We start from the raw sequence: 20,143 nt of genomic DNA on the forward strand, positions 1-20,143 counted from the left end.
TTTCGCGCGGTACGCGTTGTATAGTTCGGTGCTTCTGGCTTCGTGCTGGCAACGACGAAGGGCTGTTGACTGTTGAAAATGAGTCACGTGACCTTACGATGTTATGACGTCTTTTCGCGTTCACGGCGACCACAAGATCTCGGGGGGACCCATCGCTGCCGGATTTTGTTCACGTGTCGATCCAGTCGCAGGAGGACTCTGCAAATGGAAAAAAAAAAAAGTCACAAAAGACGAGGGACAAGAGGAGTGTACACGCCACAACGATTGGAATCAACTGAAGTTTATTGGAAAATGCATAGTCCGAGCAAGGCCAGCAGAGCATGCGCAACAGCAGCATCACAAAGGACAGGCCAAAGGAGACAAGAGAGCTCATCTACCGTGATCGACCTAAAAAAGCAAATTCTTTCTCGAGTAAGCGCACCAAGGTTGTGCTAATACAATCATGGCCTGACAAACCGATATGATACGCTTCCAAGATTTCCCGCTCCTGTTTTCCCTTGCCTCTACCAAGAATCGTGACATTGCTGATCAATGGATAACATCTACATTCATTGCAATGGCGAGGCAAGTTTGCACCGCCGTCGGACCCCAGGGGGGAGTGGTGCCTGTTTTTTTTTTCAATTTACAATGTACCAACTGGCCCGCATTTCAACCCTTCTGCAGGACACTGCATCACAGGAGGTTTTCTTGCTGTGGATGTACGAGGTCTGTTATAAAAGTATCCGACTTTATTTTTTTTTTTTTAAGAACACCTGATGGATTTGAAACAAGCACGCTTGCACCAGCCTACCTCAAACCTTCGTGCGCATGCACAAATTTTTTCTCGCCTGCCGATAGCGTCAGTCACTGGTACGCAGCGTTTGAGTGAGGCAGTGTGCAGTGCTCTCGTCGGTTTTTTATTGCAAGGAAAATGGCGGTGAGACAGGAGTAGCGCTACTGCATCAAATTTTGCCAGAAACTAGGCGACAGCCAAGTGGAAACCATTCGGAATATTGCGACGACTTTCGGTGACAATGCTATGAACAGCACACAGATTAAGCAGTGGTACAATTGGTTTAAAGACGGCCGCACATCGGTGCAGAGAGAGCCACGCTCCGGTCGGCCATCAACATGCCGAAATGACCAGGTCATTGCCGAAGTGAACGCTGTGGTGACGCGGGACCATCGTGTGACTATCCGAGAAATTGTGGAAGAGGTGTACATCACCAATTTTTCTGAACATTCCATTATCACCGAAAATTTGGCCATGGAGAAAGATGCGGTGAAATTCGCGCCGAAGCTGCTCACGGTGGAGTAAAAGCAGCTTCGTGTTGAAGTCTCACAGGATATGCTGGATTCCACAAACAGTGACCCCAATTTCATCAACACCATAATCGCTGGTGACGAGTCTTGGGTGTACAGGTACGACCCGGAAACCAAATCCTAGTCGTCACAATGGCAGCATTCCACGTCACCAAGACCAAAGAAGGCCCGCCAAGTGCGCAGCAATGTCAGAGTGATGCTGACTGCTTTCTTTGACTCCCTCTGTGTGGCACACCACGCGTACACACCCCACAAAGTAAACATTGACCAAAAGAATACTACAGGGATGTCCTCCATCGCCTGCGTGGTGCTGTGCGGCGCACGAGGCCGAAGTTGAGGTCAACAGGAAATTGGCGCATCCATCATGACAATGCTCGTGCCCATTCCTCGCACTAAATTCACACTTTTTTCGCGAAAAACCGGACTGCTGTAGTCCAACAGACTCCTTACTCTCCTGATATGGCCTCCTGTGATTTCGGGCTATTTCTCAAAATCAAGAGGCCATTGAAAGTAGCGCGACTTCAGACAAGAAAGGACATTATGGCTGCAACGACAGCTAAGCTAAACTCCATTTCGAAAGGGGCCTTTTCGGAATACTTCCAACAATGGCAGCACCACTGAGGGAAGTATGTGGAGTCCCAAGGAGACTACTTTGAAGGTGAATAGGTTTCCAACGCTCCAGTTATGCCAGTTTTTTTTTCTTTGCCAAAGGTCGGATACTTTTCTAACAGACCTCGTACCTCAGTCCAGGTGGTAATAATGACAACGAGATGTTCAAACGGAGGTGCAAAAATTTGTGTTCGTCGGTATTTTCGAGACTCGTTGCACATTAGTCCACGTGCTTTGCGTCGGTTGGCACGCGCGCAATAGCGCGTGTGCATATTGCCGCGAATCTTTGTAGTGTTTGTTTATTCATTCTTCACAGCTGCCGGCACGCCGCTTTATCGCTTTGTTTGCGATGCAAGACGCGCCCAGATTTACCTCGATTGATCGCTTCTAGGCGGAGCCGATTCTACGTTCTTCCAGAATGTTCTAGTAACTTTGCGCGGTTTATCTCAAAAGTTCGCTATCAGCTTTAAACTGAGCATGGCTGAAAGCGGCGGGCATTCGGTTCGACGACCACCGAACACGCTTGTTGCTAGGCCGCCGCCGACTCATTCAGTTCATTGCTGCCGCAAGTCTGCCCAAATAAAGAGTTTTGCTTAGGAGCCATTCTCGGTATTTTCCTGTTCACCTGATTGCAGTCACCACATACATGACAATATAGACTTACCTGAAATGTACCCCGCCGCGGTGGCTCAGTGATTACGGCGCTCGGCTGCTGGCCCGAAAGACGCCTGGTTCGACTCCGGCCGCGGCGGCTAGAATTTCGATGGAGGCGAAATTCTAGAGGCCCGTGTGCTGTGCGATGTCAGTGCACGTTAAAGAACCCCAAGTGGTCGAAATTTCCGGATCCCTTCACTACGGCGTCCCTCATAGCCTGAGTTGCTACGGGACGTTAAACCCCAATAAACCAATAAACCAGCTTATCTGAAACGTGACGGTAAGGCGAAAGAAAAGGGAGGACCGACGCGACTTGCGGAATCGACCATCAAGAAAAATTCGCGGTGACATGTATGTTGTCTGAAGAAAAATTCAGGGGGTACTTTGACTGTCTAAAGTGCGTAGAGGCGAAAGCGTTTTCCGCACCACTTTCAGTGCTTCTGTGGCACTGGTGGCGTCACATGTAATTGAGTACTAATTACTAAGTGATGACAAATCACTAATTAATGGTTAATTGCTGATTAATGCCTGAATACTAATTAACTACTAATTAAGCTTAAGCTTCGCCTTTAGGAATGGAACGCGACAGCGTGTTGTAGCGCTGCCAGGGAGTCCACGGAACGCCACCACCCGTTCGGCGCGATGCCTTGCCGTTTCAACGCAACGGTTTTTGAGGAAAGGAAATGGCGCAGTAATTCTCTGTCATCTCGGTGCACACCTGAACCGCACCGTAGAGGAAGGGAGGAAGTGGGAGTGAAAGAAGAAAGACGAAGATCGCCCGTAATGAAGAAAATGAAAATTGTATTTGAGGAAAGAAAATTACGCAGTAACTGTCTCACATATCTCGGTGGACACCCGTCAAAATTCAGGGGGGGGGGGGGTGCACTTTTTTTACCTAAAGTGTGGTCACTGATGTTTGGTTTAGTTGGTTTATGGGGTTTAACGTCTCAAAGCGACTAAGGCTATGAGAGACGCCGTAGTGGAGGGCTCCGGAAATTTGGACCACCTGGGGTTCTTCAACGTGCACTGACATCGCACAGTACACGGGCCTCTAGAATTTCTCCTCCAAAGAAATTCTAGCCGCCGCGGCCGGGATCGAACCCGCGTCTTTCGGGACAGCAGCCGAGCACCGTAACCGCTGAGCCACCGCGGCGGCTGTGGTCACTGATGTGTGGTTAAGATGTTAAGCTTCGCCTCTAAGAGTGGAACGCAACAGCGTCTTGCAACGCTACCAGGGAGTCCACAGAACGCCATCGCCCACTCGGTTCTACGCCTCGCTCGTCGGTAAATTGGTTTTTGAGGAAAGGAAATGTATTTCTCTCTCATATCTCGGTGGACACCTAAACCTCGCCGGAAGGGAAGGGAGGAGGATGGCAGTGAGCGAAGACACCGTATTCACTAGACGTGCCTTTGTTCATTCCAAACCATCGAGCTGGCATGGCGGAGTGGATAGCATGCTCGTCTCGCACTCCGAAGACCGGGTTCGATTCCCGAGCTCGACCAATTTCTTACTAGGTTTTATTTATTTATATGGCCTGACTAGAGAAGTTAATTAGGCTAATTGGGTAATTAAGCAATTAACTATGCTCAGTCCCGCTTACTTGGAGCATCACTATATGGTCCCTTGAATTGGTTGCATGGTTACTAGCCAAGGTACAATTGGCCCCGTTTGAAATTGGCGCACTGTGACGTCACGACCGTTTCGACCAACTGAAAAGCGTGACATTCTCTGTCGACAACTGCTGCTTACAACGATGAGACGTTAAAGGCTTTCGCCTTAAAATTCGTTGTGTGACATGCATGTTGTGTACAGAATTTTTCTGTCATGCGCCGAACGATGCATGGGCCAAACCGAAAGGCGTGACAGCACAGAACTTCGGTCGCACTTAGGCTAAGATCTCCATTTCAGTCTGTTGTTGAGGTCCGCCCTTTTCCCCGCTCTAGCTACTGCTTTCAGTGACGTGCATTGCATGTTGGATATTGGCTTCCGTGTTTCTACTGACATTCAGTGTTGATGTTTGAGTTATGCAGTAACCAATGCCCGGCGCCGCTATCGAGCACAAAGCTCCCTACACTCTAAAAAAAAAGGTAGTTGAGGTTACTACATTTTAGGGTAGTAACGACTGTCACATATATGACTACCTAGGTAGTAACTGTACGTAGTAACTGCAAGGTAGTAACGTTTACTACCTCTCAGTAACTGTACGTAGTAACTGCGAGGTAGTAACATTTACTACCTCTCGAGAGAAAACACCTTAAGAAATAATCTAATGACTTTTGACATTAGAATCGTATGCATATAAGATAGTAATAGTGTAAAATAGAGCAAAAAAAAAAAATCCCTGCTTTCAGGAGGATTCGAACCGCGGACCTTTGACTTTCTATGTTGAAGTTTTTTCTATCCTGTTTCTATACTTTCTATCCTACCACACTAACCACTACGCCACGCCACCTTTTTTTTTTTTTTTTTTTTTTTTATTTATTGCCTGACTTCGGCAAGAACCACAGTACACAAATACACTTACAGAGCGCAATGAGCAATAATTAACAACACATCATATTAAAACTCCTTAAGCGTCACCAAAGGCTCGACTCTTTCGAGCCACTCGGGAGCTTCAGGAGCAAGTTTCTGAACTTCAATATACTTATGCATGCACTCCCGAAAATAGATCCGTGCAGGCCTTGCATCAGGATCGCAATGATATCCTGCCATTCTGGAGCGCCAAATACAATGGAGGCCCATTAGCATAATGAGGTCGAATGGTGTCCCATCCTCACTCTCCACAGGCAAGTACCGAATACCATGAGCGTCGAGCGGAAATTCCTTTTTTAAAGTCCGTTGCAAAATGTCCCAAAAGTATACCCCCTCCCAACAGTGCAAAAAAACGTGGTCTATTGTTTCTGGTTGTTTACAAATTAAACAATGTGATCCCCAAGGTAGAAATAACTGCTTCCTTTCCAAGAATTCCTTTACTGGTAGTGTTCCGGTATGTAATTTAAAGAAAAAAGTTTTTGCACTTGGCGGCACCTGCATCGCCTTCACACGCTTAAGTACGTCGCGTCCCTGGCCTCCATTGTATAAGGCCCTGTACATAGGTTGTGGAAGAACTACATCGCACAAATCTTTATACAACTTCTTCCTGCTAACAGAAGATAAATATTCATACGAAAATCGAACAGACAGGAATCGAACACTCACGACAACCTCTCTAAAGTAACCAAAAATACGTCCCGAGAACCTTTCGGTTGTGACAACAAAGTCCGGCAGTGCATTTCCGAGCCTTAATTGGCACACAGTGCGCAAAAACGGATCGCTTACATCGCGCACAAAACAAAATCTGCTTACAATCTGCCGCAGAAATAAGTGACCCAGACTCAGGCCGCCATCTTTCACCCGCCTAAACAAATTGGTCCGGCTACAGCGTTCCCAGTCCGCAGCCCACACAAAAACGGCAAAGATCCGGTGCAGTCTCTGTACGTGCATCCTTGCACAATGCAACACTTGCATCACGTACCACAGCCTAGACATAAAAAACAGATTGCACACTGTGGCCCTTGCGAAAATTGAAAGGTGTCGCCCTTTCCACCTTTCCACCTTTTCACGCGTGGCTTGCGTCTGTGCTTTCCAGTATGAATCGCTATCGCGATAACCATCCAGTGGAACGCCTAAGTACTTTACTGGGGTCGTCACCCAGGACACGTTTGCAAAATTGCCGGGCTTCGTTGGCCATTCTCCGTGCCAAAGCCCCAGGGACTTTGACCAATTCACTTTACTACCGGTGATCTTGGTGAATTCTTTTACGCATGCCACGGCCTCGGTTATACCTTCCCGGTTCACTGTGAACACCGCGACATCATCCGCATAAGCCAGCAGCTTAACTTCTGCTGCCTGTAGCTGGAATCCTCGAATTTTCCACGCCACCAGACGTTAACTTGTCAACTTATGTGCCGTGATATGTGCAGCCACAGTTGTTTCTTGTTCTTTTCATTGCGTGTAAATGTAGCAGCAGCATCTACATTCTCGCACGGGACAACAACGTTGTTGAGAAGGACCTTTCAGTGGCTGATGGCCAATGACATAAGGAAATCTTCTGTGTTAACGAAAAAGAGTCTCTGCTGAGTTTTTATTGTCGAAAGACATGAATACCTGACTTCGTGGTGACTTTCTAATGTGTCACAAGGAGTGCATGAACATGACATCAGAAACTCAACGCCCATTTTTGTGCATCTTGTAGTAAACCAGAAGGAAAAATGAGCACAAGTCAGGCACAATAGCTTGGGGTTGGTGAAAAAGTGCAATTAAGAAATCAAACTAAAGAGTGGAACACATACGCGCTGCGTATATTGTATTGAAAACAAAAAAACAGCACTGGCAATTTTGTTAGATTTGCTGCCAATTAGGAAACCCTTTTCATTATATAAAAACATGGGGCATTGAGTAGCAATGTCACCGGGAATGTTAGTATACGTACATGTGCATATTCCGATCATCCATTTCCAGATCAAGGTAGTAATGGATACTACCAGGGTTATAATGAGGTAGTACAAGTGTAGTAACTGCCAAAAAAACGTAGTAACAGCAGAAGTTACTACCTTGTTACTACTTAATTTTCTTTCCAGTAGTAACAAGGTCGTAGCAACATAGTACATAGGTAGTAGGGGTTAAAAAAAGGTTGTAACAGCAGCCGTTACTACGTTTTCACTACCTTTTTTTCTAAGAGTGTATATTATAATCAGCCTGACTACGCCCACTGCAGAGCAAAAGCCTCTCCCATGTATCTCCAATCAACCTTGTCATTTGCCAGTTGTGGCCACCGTATCCCCGCAAACTTCTTAATCTCATCCGCCCACCTTACTTTCTGCTGCCCCCTGCTACGCTTGCCTTCTCTTGGAATCCAGTCCGTTACCCTTATTAAGGGCCAGCGTTTATCTTCCCTTCGCACTACATGCCCTGCCCAAGCCCATTTCTTCCTCCTGATTTCGACTAGGATGTCATTAACCCGCGTTTGTTCTCTCACCTCCTCCGCCCGCTTCCGATCTCTTAACCTTACACCAATCGTTTTTCTTTCCATAGCTCACTGCGTTGTCCTCAATTTAAGTTCAACCCTTAGTCTCCACGTTTCTGTCAGGTGAGTATACTGCCACGGGTGTACTGGCAAGATATATCTGTTCTGTACTTTCCTGTTGAGGGATGCTGCTAAACTGTTATTCAAGTCCCGAGTACCAGCCAAATGCGCTGCGCCCCATTCCAAATTTGCTAGTTATCTCACTCTTGTGGTGCGGATCCGTAGTTACTACCTGCCCTAAGTAGGCATATCCTTTTACTATTTGTAATCATTCAGTTCCTATTGTAAACTGCTCTTGCCTTTCGAGTCTGTAGAAGACCACTTCAGTTTTCTGCGCATTAATTTCTGAACTAACCTCTTAGCTTTCCTTGTCTAGGTTCTCTCAATAGATCCCTGTGAACTCAAAGCAAGAGAACACTGTTGTAACGCTAAATGACGAGGAGAACTTTTCCTACAAAGAGCGGCGCTCACATAAGGATATGAAGCGGCTGCTGACAGGGCAACATTCCCGCTCTGGAAAATCGACGTGCACGGCACATTAGTTGACACAGGCGCCCACAAAATTTTTCAGAATCCGAAAACCGCAAACACGCAGAATTTTCTTTTTCAGGGTGTGTATACTGTGTAACTGCGGTGTGTTACTGCAGGCTGCACCCTTCAATTAGAGGTTGCGCGCTCCGAGTGGCAAAAAAAGTGAACTCCAAGGCCTTCGTGTTCCGTGAGCTTCGCTGGTGCAATCTACACACGGTGTTTTGCCTAATACTTGGACAAGCCGCCGCGGTGGCTCTGCGGTTATGGTGCTCGGCTGCTGACCCGAAAGACGCGGGTTCGATCCCGGCCGCGGCGGTTGAATTTCTTTGGAGGAGAAATTCTAGAGGCCCGTGTACTGTGCGATGCCAGTGCACGTTAAAGAACCCCAGGTGGTCGAAATATCCGGAGCCCTCCACTACGGCGTCTCTCATAGCCTCAGTCGCTTTGGGACGTTAAACCCCATAAACCAACCAACCAACCAACCTAATACTTGGACAAGAACATCTTCGACGGCAGTCGGCCTGGTTGAGTTTTTGAAACAAAAGTTAAGAGCTACTGACACAAACCAATAATTTATTTTCAACCCGTCGCTTCGGGACGAACTCCGTTCCTTCTTCAGGGATGACATCAGTTTTCGAGAAGCTTGCAGGCAAAGCACCCTCTCTAGAGCACACAACTCGTCGAAATAGCTAAACTTCGATTGGCCACAGCGCCGAGGGTAACCGCGTTTTAGAAGTTCTAAAAAACGATATGGATAGTACTTACGGTGGGCTACACGCCTGTCAATAATTAAGGAGCCTAAAAATAATAGTTAAAAGTTAACTGTTCAATATTAGTTAACCAGCCTTCTAGTTCGCACGTCTTAATTAGCTGTATTCCGACGTACTACACCGCTGACGATGCTATGCCGAAAACAGATCTATTGTAATTCAAATATCCTATTTATAAAAATTGTGGATAGTTATAGGTGAAACAACCTGCATATTAAGCGGCGGTGCTGAAAGAGATTAGAACGATTCCCGTAAGGTACAACGCCGGCATCAAATAGCTGCTCAACAAGGGATGCACCATTCGCAAGGGCACTCACGCACGCGAGAAATGGAAATCCGCGCTCGCATGGCCCAGCGCATCGCTGTCCCCCGGTAGGCGGCAGTTCGCCCTTCCGTGTCCCACGGTGCATCCCCGCGCGCGCGACCCCCTTGATGGATGGGTCCGCTCGAAGCGCGCGTTCATCTCTTCCTCCTTGACCCCATCCGCTGCCCCGGCGGTGGCCCTGGAAGGCGATTGTTTTCCTCGGTCCGGGGCCTGCCCTCTCGCCGCCGCTTCTTCCGGTATCCCTGCGTGCGTTTCGGTCCGCATGCAGTATCGAAAATTTCACGCCACACACCGGAGGAGGCCGCGATCGTGCCGCTCTCTTGCTGGGGGCGGCTGTCCGATTTTATTGTGCTCGGGGGCAGAGTTCAGCGGCGTGTAGGGTTACGCGCGGGATTGCAGAGTGCTTTTTCTTCTGGGATTGAAATCCTTTTGTTTCAAGCTAACAGCGGAACGACATCTCGACTGAGCGCAGTGTTCGTCCGTCACTTCCTCGTTCTATTGGACGGGGAGCTCGTTTTGCTGTCTCGACACGCGTTGGAACGTTGGTTCTTGTGTGAATGGTTGACGTCTAGTACCCCCAGCTCGTACCCTACGTCAGCGTAGTCAGTCGCCTGAGCATTGAGCAAAGCACAGAAAAAAAAATGCGTGCCTAGCCATTCATCTATGGACACGACCGATCCACCCTACCGTAATGCATGGCTGAAGCTCTAAGCGGCTACTTCCCGGGCTCTATTGATAGATGTTCAACTAGCTTTATGGGATAAACCATTCGGCCACACAGTAGTAACCGGCACAGACAATCGGAGTGTCTTCGGAATGAGCACACGCGTGCCTAAACCAGTCGCGCGGTCTGGAGATAATGCGAGGAGTTAGTGCTGGATAACCACAAATCAATCTACATGATCATAACTCTGAAACACGGGAGAAGACGGGGCAAGAGAGAGATAACAGGGGGTAAAAGCAGAGTCTGCAGCTTCTTCCCGAAGATTCGGAGCGAAATATGAAGGCGGTCTAATATGGCCGGCGCAGCAGCCGCTGTCTGATTACCTGATTCGTCTACAGTCTGTCTTCTCAGTTATTCACGCCCTGCACGCATTGGTGTGTTATTGCGCACTAGCATGCGCATGCTGTTGAAGGTTAGGCGCGCACTGGTGCCTCAGTCTCCGCAATGCGGCCACCGTGTTCCTGCTCGTGACTGTCACTGCCTTCGTCAGAACCAGGGAGGCCATGCGGGTCGTCGCAGAAGAAAGCGCCTGCGACGCCGACTGGCGGATCGCCCAACGGGGAGGACAATGGACGACTTTTGCCTCCATTGTCGACGCCGCCACCCACGGGGCGACGGGACGCGTGACCCAACCACGCGTCGCGCACGATCGTCCAATTGTCTCCCGGCGCCGATGGCGAGCCGAGCGCCACCCGCAGCCGCGCTGTGCTGGAATTCGGCTTCACGCGTGTTTCAGCGCCTCTCGGCTGTTTCTTCTCTATTTCTTTCGTTTCCACTGTGCACGTTCCAGTACGTGCCGCCATTGTGGTGTCCTGTGGCTAGTGTTCGATGGGAAACGGCACGGACCGTTCTGCACTCCGTTTTACTTTTTTAATTTTACCTGCGTGCGGGAGGAACGGGCTGAGCTGGGTCGCTGCGGAGACCCCTATGCGGTCATCGCTGCGTGCAGTTTAGCGCGCACTGTTTTCGCAGACTGCACAGTCGACCGTCTGGGACGGTCACCGCCGCATATACGCGTATGCACACTTGGCAACACGTTTCTCGCGGTTGCGTTTCAAGCTTGTTCGAAGAAGTGTTTCTGCGAGATCCTTTAGATGCATCGGCACCAGTATGGCTAACAACAGTGTTTTTTTTTTTTTTTTTGTAAACGGACAGTTTAGCTGGTTCGTATACAGAATCGCGAAAAATAGGAACGCTGATAGAGAAAATACGAAGCACAGAACTTGTAGTGCCCGTTGTTTGCTTCGTTGTTTGCTTTGTCTGTCGTCTGTCTGCGCAATTATTCTCCACGATGCCCCTTTCTGAAACGTCCGGTTCCCGCCGGTGTAGGTGGCGTCCGCTGGTTAACCCTTTCGAGCGCTATGTACGCAAATGCGTATACAAGCCACCGCGGCGACTCAGTGGTTGTGGTGCTCGGCTGCTGACCCGAAAGATCCGGGTTCGATATCCCGGCCGCGGCGGTCGAATTCCGCTGGAGGCAAAATTCTAGAGGCCCATGTACTGTGCGATGTCGGTGCACGTTGAAGAGCCCCAGGCGGTCGAAATTTATTGATCCGAAGCCCTTCACTACGGCGTCTCTCATAGTTTGAGCCGCTTTGGGACGTTAAACCCCAATAAACCAAATCATCAGTGGATATATGGCGCTGGGCTGCCGATCCAAAAGACGTGGGTTTGATCCCAGCAGTGGCAGCAGAATTTCTTTGGAGGCGAAATTCTAGAGGCCCGTGTACTGTGCGATGTCGGTGCACGTTAAAGAACCCCAGGTGGTCGAAATTTCCGGAGCCCTCCACTACGGCGTCTCTCATAGCCTGAGTCGCTTTGGAACGTCAAACCAAGGCAAACAACCGCGTACAGGGCAAACTCGCAGCTTTTTCTGAATGTGCTGCGCCTGGCCAGCATGGATTTCTGTCTCATGCACTGGATTGAGCACTATTCGTGATGTAACGAGGACGGTTTTGTTAACAAACGTTGTAAATATTAACAGTATGCAGCCTGGCTAGTTGGTATGATTCTAGCGAAACAGCGTTTGCCTGTCCTTTTCTCGTCTGTGTTCCTTTTTTCGCACACTGTTTCGCTAGGCTCTAAGTACTCCTCATTACAGTGAGATTAATTAGCTCCTTATCATTTTAGTATGGGTTTCTCGCGTTACCGGCTGCGAAGGAAGACTCACGTGCTACTGCATTGTTCTCTGATGGCCTCGTCTGTTCACTCGCCAGAAGCATGTTGCAATGTTGCAACCATCGTTACGCCTTATACGCAACATGTGTATGTAACTGTACGGGAAACTACCAGTGGGTGTTTCACGTTTCAAAGCGGGTTAATTGCTTGGGTTGTGACGTGCATAGCATGTTTATGGGTAGAAAAAACACCGACATAAATGGCGAGCGGCGCCTGAAAGAGTGAAGTATGCGCCGGCCGTAGAACGTCTGTAAATTGGAAGCGGAAGTGAAAGATGGAGACAACTTGAGTAGGAATGTTGATTATACAGCGAGCAGTCGTCGACTTCCGCGCGCCCTGGTCGCGGGTTTTACTTTCAGATATCTGGGTGAGTAGAGGGCGACGCAGCAGCCGTGAGTGGTCTCGGCTGTTCACTTATGGATCCTGTGCAGCAGTGCGTGCAGGGTAATGACTGCCCCCCCCCCCCCTCCCCCCCCTCCGCCTCCTCCAACTATCTTTTTCACGCTCGCCCTTTCTGCGTTAGACTTGTTTTTTTCATCCAACATGCAGGACTTTCCGCGGAGGATCGTTTGCAACGAACTGACCGAGCATGCGTGCGTGGGGCTGAGCCATTCTCTCCGCGAAGCGGACCGTCTTTATCTCGCTCTATCCCGTCGTTACCCAAGTTTCTCTCGGGGCAATTGAAACGCGCGTGCGAAGTAGCGGCAGCTTCGCAGCTTCACAGTTGGCGGAGGGCTATTAATTACCCTCGTCTGGTGCGCGCACAGCCGAAAGCATCATTGTATATACTGCACGTACGGCATACGGCATCGTGACCGTTCCAAATCTCTGGCCGCTGAGCGCGGACTCTCCCCCTCACCTCTTCTGAGACCCGCCGCGGTGGCTCAGTGGTTACGGCGCTCGGCTGCTGACCCGAAAGACGCGGGTTCGATCCCGGCCGCGGCGGCTGAATTCCGATGAAGGCGAAGTTCTAGAGGCCCGTGTACTGTGCGATGTCGGTGCACGTTAAAGAACCCCAGGTGGTCGAAATTATCCGGAGCCCTTCACTACGGCGTCACTCATAGCCTGGGTCGCTTTGGGACGTTGAACCCCAAGAAGTCAATCAACCTCTTCTGAGCTCAGGACTTGCACGGTGTTGAGAACGGTGCCGCACAAGCCCACCGCTGGAACCAGTGTTAGAGATGGGGCTTCTATCCCACCGCTGGAACCAGAGTTGAAGACGGAGGGGTCCTGGAGATGACTAACTCGTTTAGCCCCACAGGTACCGGCTCCGAATGACGTTGACGGACTGCGCTATCGAGGAAACTGTACAGAAGGGTTTATTCTACATATTTACAGAAGAGAATCGAATCCAATGCTCCGATCACACAACAACATCCCGTTAAATACGGTTCGCGTTCCCTAGATCCCTGACTGGGGAACTTGGTTCGAATAACGTTGTCCAATCGGATGGGCCATTGATGACGCTGGCGGTACCACCCACGGCACGGGGCGGTGCTGAAGCTCTCGCTCTCTCACAGCTCGGGGGATGAGAAGGGGAAGACAGTCATCAAACACAGATGCGTCACCTTGACCACTGCCGCAAGTATTCTGTGCGTTGCCTCCGTGGGAAAGCAGAATCCCGCAGTCTTCTCGCAGGTGGTTGAACCTTCTCGAACTCCCCCGCCGGATGGCCGAAGCACGAGACCCATTCGACACAGCGTCTTTCAATTAGCAGCCTCGCTCAGCGTGACCTTGCGTAGCATCATCCAGTCCGGTGACCCGAAGGTCGACTCGGCCAACGTATACCGGTGTTTCCGCCGTGCTGCTGTGCATCTCTGCTTTCATCGTTGCCGCTGCTGTCGCAAGCTGTCGCCGCATCTTTGCCTAACGACGACACTCGTCTGACAGTAATTTATCCCAGGTCCGTGGGAGACAGCGTCCTTCGATCGGGTCGGAGGTTCGGTGATTTGGAGTGCAACAGCCCCGGCCGTCGTCGTCTATGCTTCTGCCGCCGGCGCCAGGCCTCGTCATATCCCTTGCTTTGCGATGAGACACACCCGGCTCTCAGGACCACGTTGTCCACTCTTAACAGCTCGTCCGCGGCCCGAAAAATCTCGAATGGCCAGCGTCCACGACCGCTGGGCAGGAAGAGATGAGGCCGGAGTCGGGTGGAAGGGCTGGTTTCCAGAAATGGCATCCAAGCTCGAACATTCAACAAAGAATGGCATCAGTGGACTGTTCCACGAGACAGGGCACTGACCCACAAGCAAGCGCTCGGAATTTGCCAAAGACCCACCAGGCTTCCCACAATGACAATAAATGTTTAATAAAACATTACTGAATTTTGGCGTAATTTTGGTGCCAAGAAAGCGCAAAATATCCCCTTTGAAATCGCCCAAGACGGACCGCTTGGGCCAAGGTTAAAGAAAAAAAAAACACACACACACACAGTAGGTTGTCCTAATTTCTCCCGCTTAAAATAGTCGGCTTAAACCATCAGCATTTCCGTGCAGTTTTCCCTTCTTGTAACGCACCGAGAAATTGTACTGTTGGAGAGCTAGACTCCATCTGAGCAAGCGACCATTTTTGGGAGACATTTGTCGCAGCCAGGTTAGAGGGCAATGATCAGTCTCAAAGATGAACTTTGCGCCGTACAGGTAACACGACAACTTCTGTGCCGCCCAAACTAAACACGCGCACTCTTTTTCTGAAGCGCTGTACGCTTCTTCTCTACAGGTCAGCTTGCGGCTGACGTACAGAATCGGGTGTTCTTCGTGGTCGTCGCCCACTTGGCTTAAAACAGCACCCAGTCCTCTATCACTGGCGTCACACTGGACTATAAACTCCCTACCATAGTCAGGGGTCCGAAGCAAAGGTCGGGACACGAGCGCTTCCTTCAGGCTCCGGAAGGAGTTTTCTTTTAGGTCATCCCAGTGTACGTCACTGGGTGCTCCCTTTCGTAAGGCGTCAGTTAAGGGACTTGCCCGCTGTGAGTAGCTCGGTATGTACCGCTGGTAGTATCCAACCAATCCCAAAAAGGAGCGAATGTCTGTCTTCGTCCGTGGCTGCGGAAATGCCGCTATCGGGGCAATTTTTAACTCGGATGGGCTCCTAGTTCCCTGGCCTACAACGTGGCCCAAGTAGGACACATGAGCGCAACCAAACCTACACTTTTCCCTTTTCAACGTCAGTCCGGCCTGTCGCAAACTAGAAAGCACGCTCGTTAGGTGCTCTAGATGCTCTTCCCAGGTTTCCGAAAAAATAGCGACATCGTCTAAATAGGGGAGCGCAAAGCCCTGCATATCCTTTAGTACGATGTCCATGAGTTTCGAGAAGCTGAAGGGGGCATTCTTCAACCCAAAACTAAGCATTAAGGGTCGAAAGGTGCCTGCTGGCGATATGAAAGCAGCATACCGGCTCGCGCTTTCCGAGAGGGGAACCTGCCAATATCCGCGCACGAGATCGAGGGTGGAAATGAATTTTGCGCCGCTCACCCTTTCTATCCTTTCCTCTATGTTGGGAATCGGGTAAAGCTGATCCTTGGTAATCGCATTCAGCTTTCTGTAATCCACGCATGGGCGAGGATCCTTGCCTGGGGTTTCAACCAGGATCAGCGGTGAGGTATAGTCACTTTCCGCGGGCTCTATAACCCCTAACATTAACATGCGCTGAATTTCAGCTTCCATTACCTCTTTTTGCCGTGGTGATACCCTGTAGGGCTTCGATCGAATCGGCTCATCAGACGTGAGCTCTATTTCATGCGTCAGGAGATGTGTCTTTCCTGGGCGGCTGCTAAATAGATCGGCGAATTCGCTCAACAACTGCTTTAGCGCGTCGATCTGGGCCGAGTTTAGAAATTCTGCACCTATGGAAAGAGCCAGGATGTTCTCCATGGCGCCACTAGCGCCAGCGCTTTCCTTCCAATCTGGACTCTCGCCGTCCGGCTCTTCCGGTTCATTTAGCGTCAGATTGACGATCCCGCTACGTTCCACGAACGGCTTCATCAGATTGCAGTGATAGATTTTCACCTGCTTTCCTCTGCCTGGAACCTTTAGCGCATAATTAGTGTCTGAAAGTTTCTGCAAAACTTCCACTGGACCATCCCAGTGAACTTCTAGCTTGTTCTTTCTCGATGGCCGGAGTATCATCACGCGATCGCCCACGGTGAAAGCTCGAAGGCGGGCGTTTTTGTCATAATAGACCTTGGCGGCCTCCTGGGCAGTTTTCATATTTTGGTTAACTAACTTCCTTGTATCGTTAAGGCGGTCCAGTAGCTGAAGCACGTACTCAACCACTGTCTGGTTCTCTCCTGTCCCTTCCCACATTTCTCTCAGCATTCGGAGGGGAGAGCGGAGGGTTCTTCCGTATACAAGTTCTGCTGGGGTGAACCCCGTGGCTTCGTGGGGCACTGTTCGTAAAGCGAACAGTGTGGCCGGTAGACAGTCCTCCCAGTCGGCTTTGTGCTCGTAACAAAGAGCACGTAACACCCGCTTCAGCACCGAATGCCACTTTTCTACACTGTTAGACTGCGGATGATACACCGAGCTGTGTAGCATTTTTACCCCGCACCTTTCTAGGAACGTGGTCGTCAAAGCGCTTGTAAAGACTGTCGCCTGATCGGCCTGGATTTCGGCCGGAAATCCTATGCGCGCGAACACCGACAAAAGAGCGTCAACTATTTCTGCGGAGCTCAAATCCTTCAATGGAACTGCTTCGGGAAATTTTGTGGCGGGACAAAGCATAGTGAGCAGGTACTTATAGCCTGACTTTGTTTTAGGCAGCGGGCCTACTGTGTCTATTACAAGCCGGCGGAAAGGTTCCGAGATCAATGGCACAATTTTTAGTGGAGCCTTCCATGTCTCTCCCGGCTTGCCCACGCGCTGGCAGGCATCGCACGATTTCACGTAGCGTTCTGCATCTTTGAAACATCCTGGCCAGTAATATTCCATTAACAGCCGCTCCTTTGTTTTATTGATTCCGAGATGTCCTGACCAGCCATTACCGTGGCAGAGACTCAGAATATCCGCTCGGTACCTTTCAGGCACGACCAACTGATCAAGTGTTTTGCCTTTTCTGTCCTGATAGTGTCGGTACAGTAAGCCTCCTTTCTCATGCATCGTTATGTTGCGTCTCGCGATTCCCTCTTCGGCTGTAAGGCGCAATCTTTCCAATGTAGGGTCCTGTTTTTGTTCTTTTATTAGGGACTCCCTGTTCACCTGCAGAAGGCGATCAAAGTTACGCGAAGCTGGAGATAAAACGGACCCTTCAGCCCTCTCTGCCTCATTTACCGACTCAGTGATCGAAGTGTCTGGTCGCTCATCTGCTCGGTCATCCGTCTGCCTTTTATGCCCTGGTGGCTCTTCACCCTCCTGATTGGCTTCCAACGATAAGTTGGCTGGTGCATCTCTAGCTACCTGAAGTTCGGGAATCTGGCTCAATTGAGAAGCGAGCTGGAGAGTTTTAGACCTTGTCAAAGCTTGTATCACCCCACTTCCGAGTTTCTGGCCTCTCTCGCGTAGCAATTGGTCGGATCGATTCGAGAAAAGGTATGGGAATTGAAGTGGCACGGCCTTCGAAACTGCGGCCTCAGTTAACAGCTCTCCAAACGGCCCGCAAATCCTCACTCTAGCCATCGGCAGGCATACACTGTGTTCTTCTACCGCCTGTTTTATCCACGACACTTCCCCCGTGAAATCGTCCGCTGTAACATAGGACGGATGGACAACGTCCATCGTCGCGGCGCTATCACGAAGCACTTTGCAAGGTTTCCCGTTAACCTGCATTTCGTGCAAGTACGGCCTAAGGAGCTCTAAATTCTCGTCGCTATCATCGATGCACGAGAACACAACACGCTGCTTTGGACATTTGGCTGCAAAGTGCCCGACACGATTGCAGTTGTAGCAACGCTGTGGCCTACTAGCCTCGAACTCTCTTTTCCCGGCTTTGTCTGCTCCCTCTCTCTTTGACTGTTCTTCTTGCTTTTCTGGCGCTTTCTTTGACGCCTCCGACTGTCCAGAACTTCTAGCAAGCTGCTTCTTTCGGCTAGGTCCTTGATCTCGCATTGTGTTTCGAGCGTGTGACGCACCCCCTTCAGTGCTCAACCTTCTGCGCGAAACGTACTCCTCTGCCAGCTCAGCGGCTCTTTCAACTGTGTCGACCTTTTCCCTGTCTTGAACCCACAGTTTCACTGCTTGTGGAATGCTTCGGTAAAATTGCTCAAGGCAAAAACACTCGATGATTTTGTCTCGGCTTTCGTAAACCTCAGCTCCTTTTAGCCATTCTAGCAGGTTAGTCTTAAGGCCATACGCGAAATCCGGATAGCCCTCGCTATCGTTTTTGATTGTGCTCCTGAAGCGCTGTCGGAAAGCTTCGGCTGAAAGCCGGTATCTTTTCAGCAGGCTGGCTTTTACCTTGTCATAATCTGCTGCGTCTTTCGTGCTAAGTCTCGCTATGACTTCAGCTACTTCACATGGCAAGAGGGTCAGAAGCCGTTGTGGCCATGTACTGCGAGCAAAGTTCTCTCTTTCACAAGTTCTCTCAAAATTACCCAGGTACAGTCCTATGTCCCGACCAATTTCATACGAATGCATGTACCTGTTCATTCGATACGATTCTGCATCGCTTGCTCTTCCAAGAGTTCCGGCTCTCGCACCAACGCCCTCTTTTTGTTTTTCGTTTTCAAGCTGTTTAAGCTTTAGATCCCTTTCAGCGTTTTCAGCTTCCCATTTTTTTCTTTCTTTCTCTTTTTCCCACTCCCGATCAGCTTCCTCTTTACGCGCTTTTTCCTCTGTGCGCGCTTTTTCCTCCTGTTCGGCTTTTTCTTTACGGGCTTTTTCCTCCTGTATCAAGTTCCATGTAACTGCTAGGTGATCGTTATCCTTGACGTGTTTAAGAATGATTTCGCCCAGTTCAATTTTGGTTACTTTGTTCTGAACTTCCACTGACAGTTCCTCGCATATCAACAGCAAGTCCGACTTCAACAATCTCATTAGGTCCATTGTGACGCTTTCTCCGCTTTGGCTCTGCTAACTCAAAAAAAATGCCTTGAGAATAACCCTTCTCAAATGACAAACCCTTGATTCCCAGTCAAGATTTTTCTCTGAATCTAAAGCCTGGCGAATCCCATAGCAAAAACCAAAACGCTCACCCGTGGAGAAAGCACGATGTCGCACGGTCCATCCCAGCTGCTGCCAACCAGTGTTGAGAACGGTGCCGCACAAGCCCACCGCTGGAACCAGTGTTAGAGATGGGGCTTCTATCCCACCGCTGGAACCAGAGTTGAAGACGGAGGGGTCCTGGAGATGACTAACTCGTTTAGCCCCACAGGTACCGGCTCCGAATGACGTTGACGGACTGCGCTATCGAGGAAACTGTACAGAAGGGTTTATTCTACATATTTACAGAAGAGAATCGAATCCAATGCTCCGATCACACAACAACATCCCGTTAAATACGGTTCGCGTTCCCTAGATCCCTGACTGGGGAACTTGGTTCGAATAACGTTGTCCAATCGGATGGGCCATTGATGACGCTGGCGGTACCACCCACGGCACGGGGCGGTGCTGAAGCTCTCGCTCTCTCACAGCTCGGGGGATGAGAAGGGGAAGACAGTCATCAAACACAGATGCGTCACCTTGACCACTGCCGCAAGTATTCTGTGCGTTGCCTCCGTGGGAAAGCAGAATCCCGCAGTCTTCTCGCAGGTGGTTGAACCTTCTCGAACTCCCCCGCCGGATGGCCGAAGCACGAGACCCATTCGACACAGCGTCTTTCAATTAGCAGCCTCGCTCAGCGTGACCTTGCGTAGCATCATCCAGTCCGGTGACCCGAAGGTCGACTCGGCCAACGTATACCGGTGTTTCCGCCGTGCTGCTGTGCATCTCTGCTTTCATCGTTGCCGCTGCTGTCGCAAGCTGTCGCCGCATCTTTGCCTAACGACGACACTCGTCTGACAGTAATTTATCCCAGGTCCGTGGGAGACAGCGTCCTTCGATCGGGTCGG

At 50.0% G+C, this 20,143-nt stretch overlaps 2 protein-coding genes across 2 annotated transcripts in view; one reads left to right on the forward strand and one right to left on the reverse strand.

Moving 5' to 3' along the window:
* LOC149361615 (uncharacterized) overlaps positions 1 to 20,143 on the forward strand; it is a 207,665-nt gene that overhangs the window by 105,119 nt on the left and 82,403 nt on the right. The window lies entirely within an intron of this gene.
* Positions 10,395 to 19,284, reverse strand: LOC149361617 (uncharacterized). The gene is made up of 2 exons (XM_089568117.1): positions 15,311 to 19,284; positions 10,395 to 10,684 (listed from the first exon to the last, which is right to left on the reverse strand). The coding sequence occupies exons 1-2, from the start codon at positions 19,137 to 19,139 to the stop codon at positions 10,395 to 10,397; spliced, it is 4,119 nt and encodes a 1,372-aa protein (XP_089424243.1). The 5' UTR covers positions 19,140 to 19,284.

This window comes from Amblyomma mixtum, chromosome 2, assembly GCF_055824585.1.
Source record: "Amblyomma mixtum isolate Tamu chromosome 2, ASM5582458v1, whole genome shotgun sequence".
Taxonomy (NCBI): Eukaryota; Metazoa; Arthropoda; class Arachnida; order Ixodida; family Ixodidae; genus Amblyomma; species Amblyomma mixtum.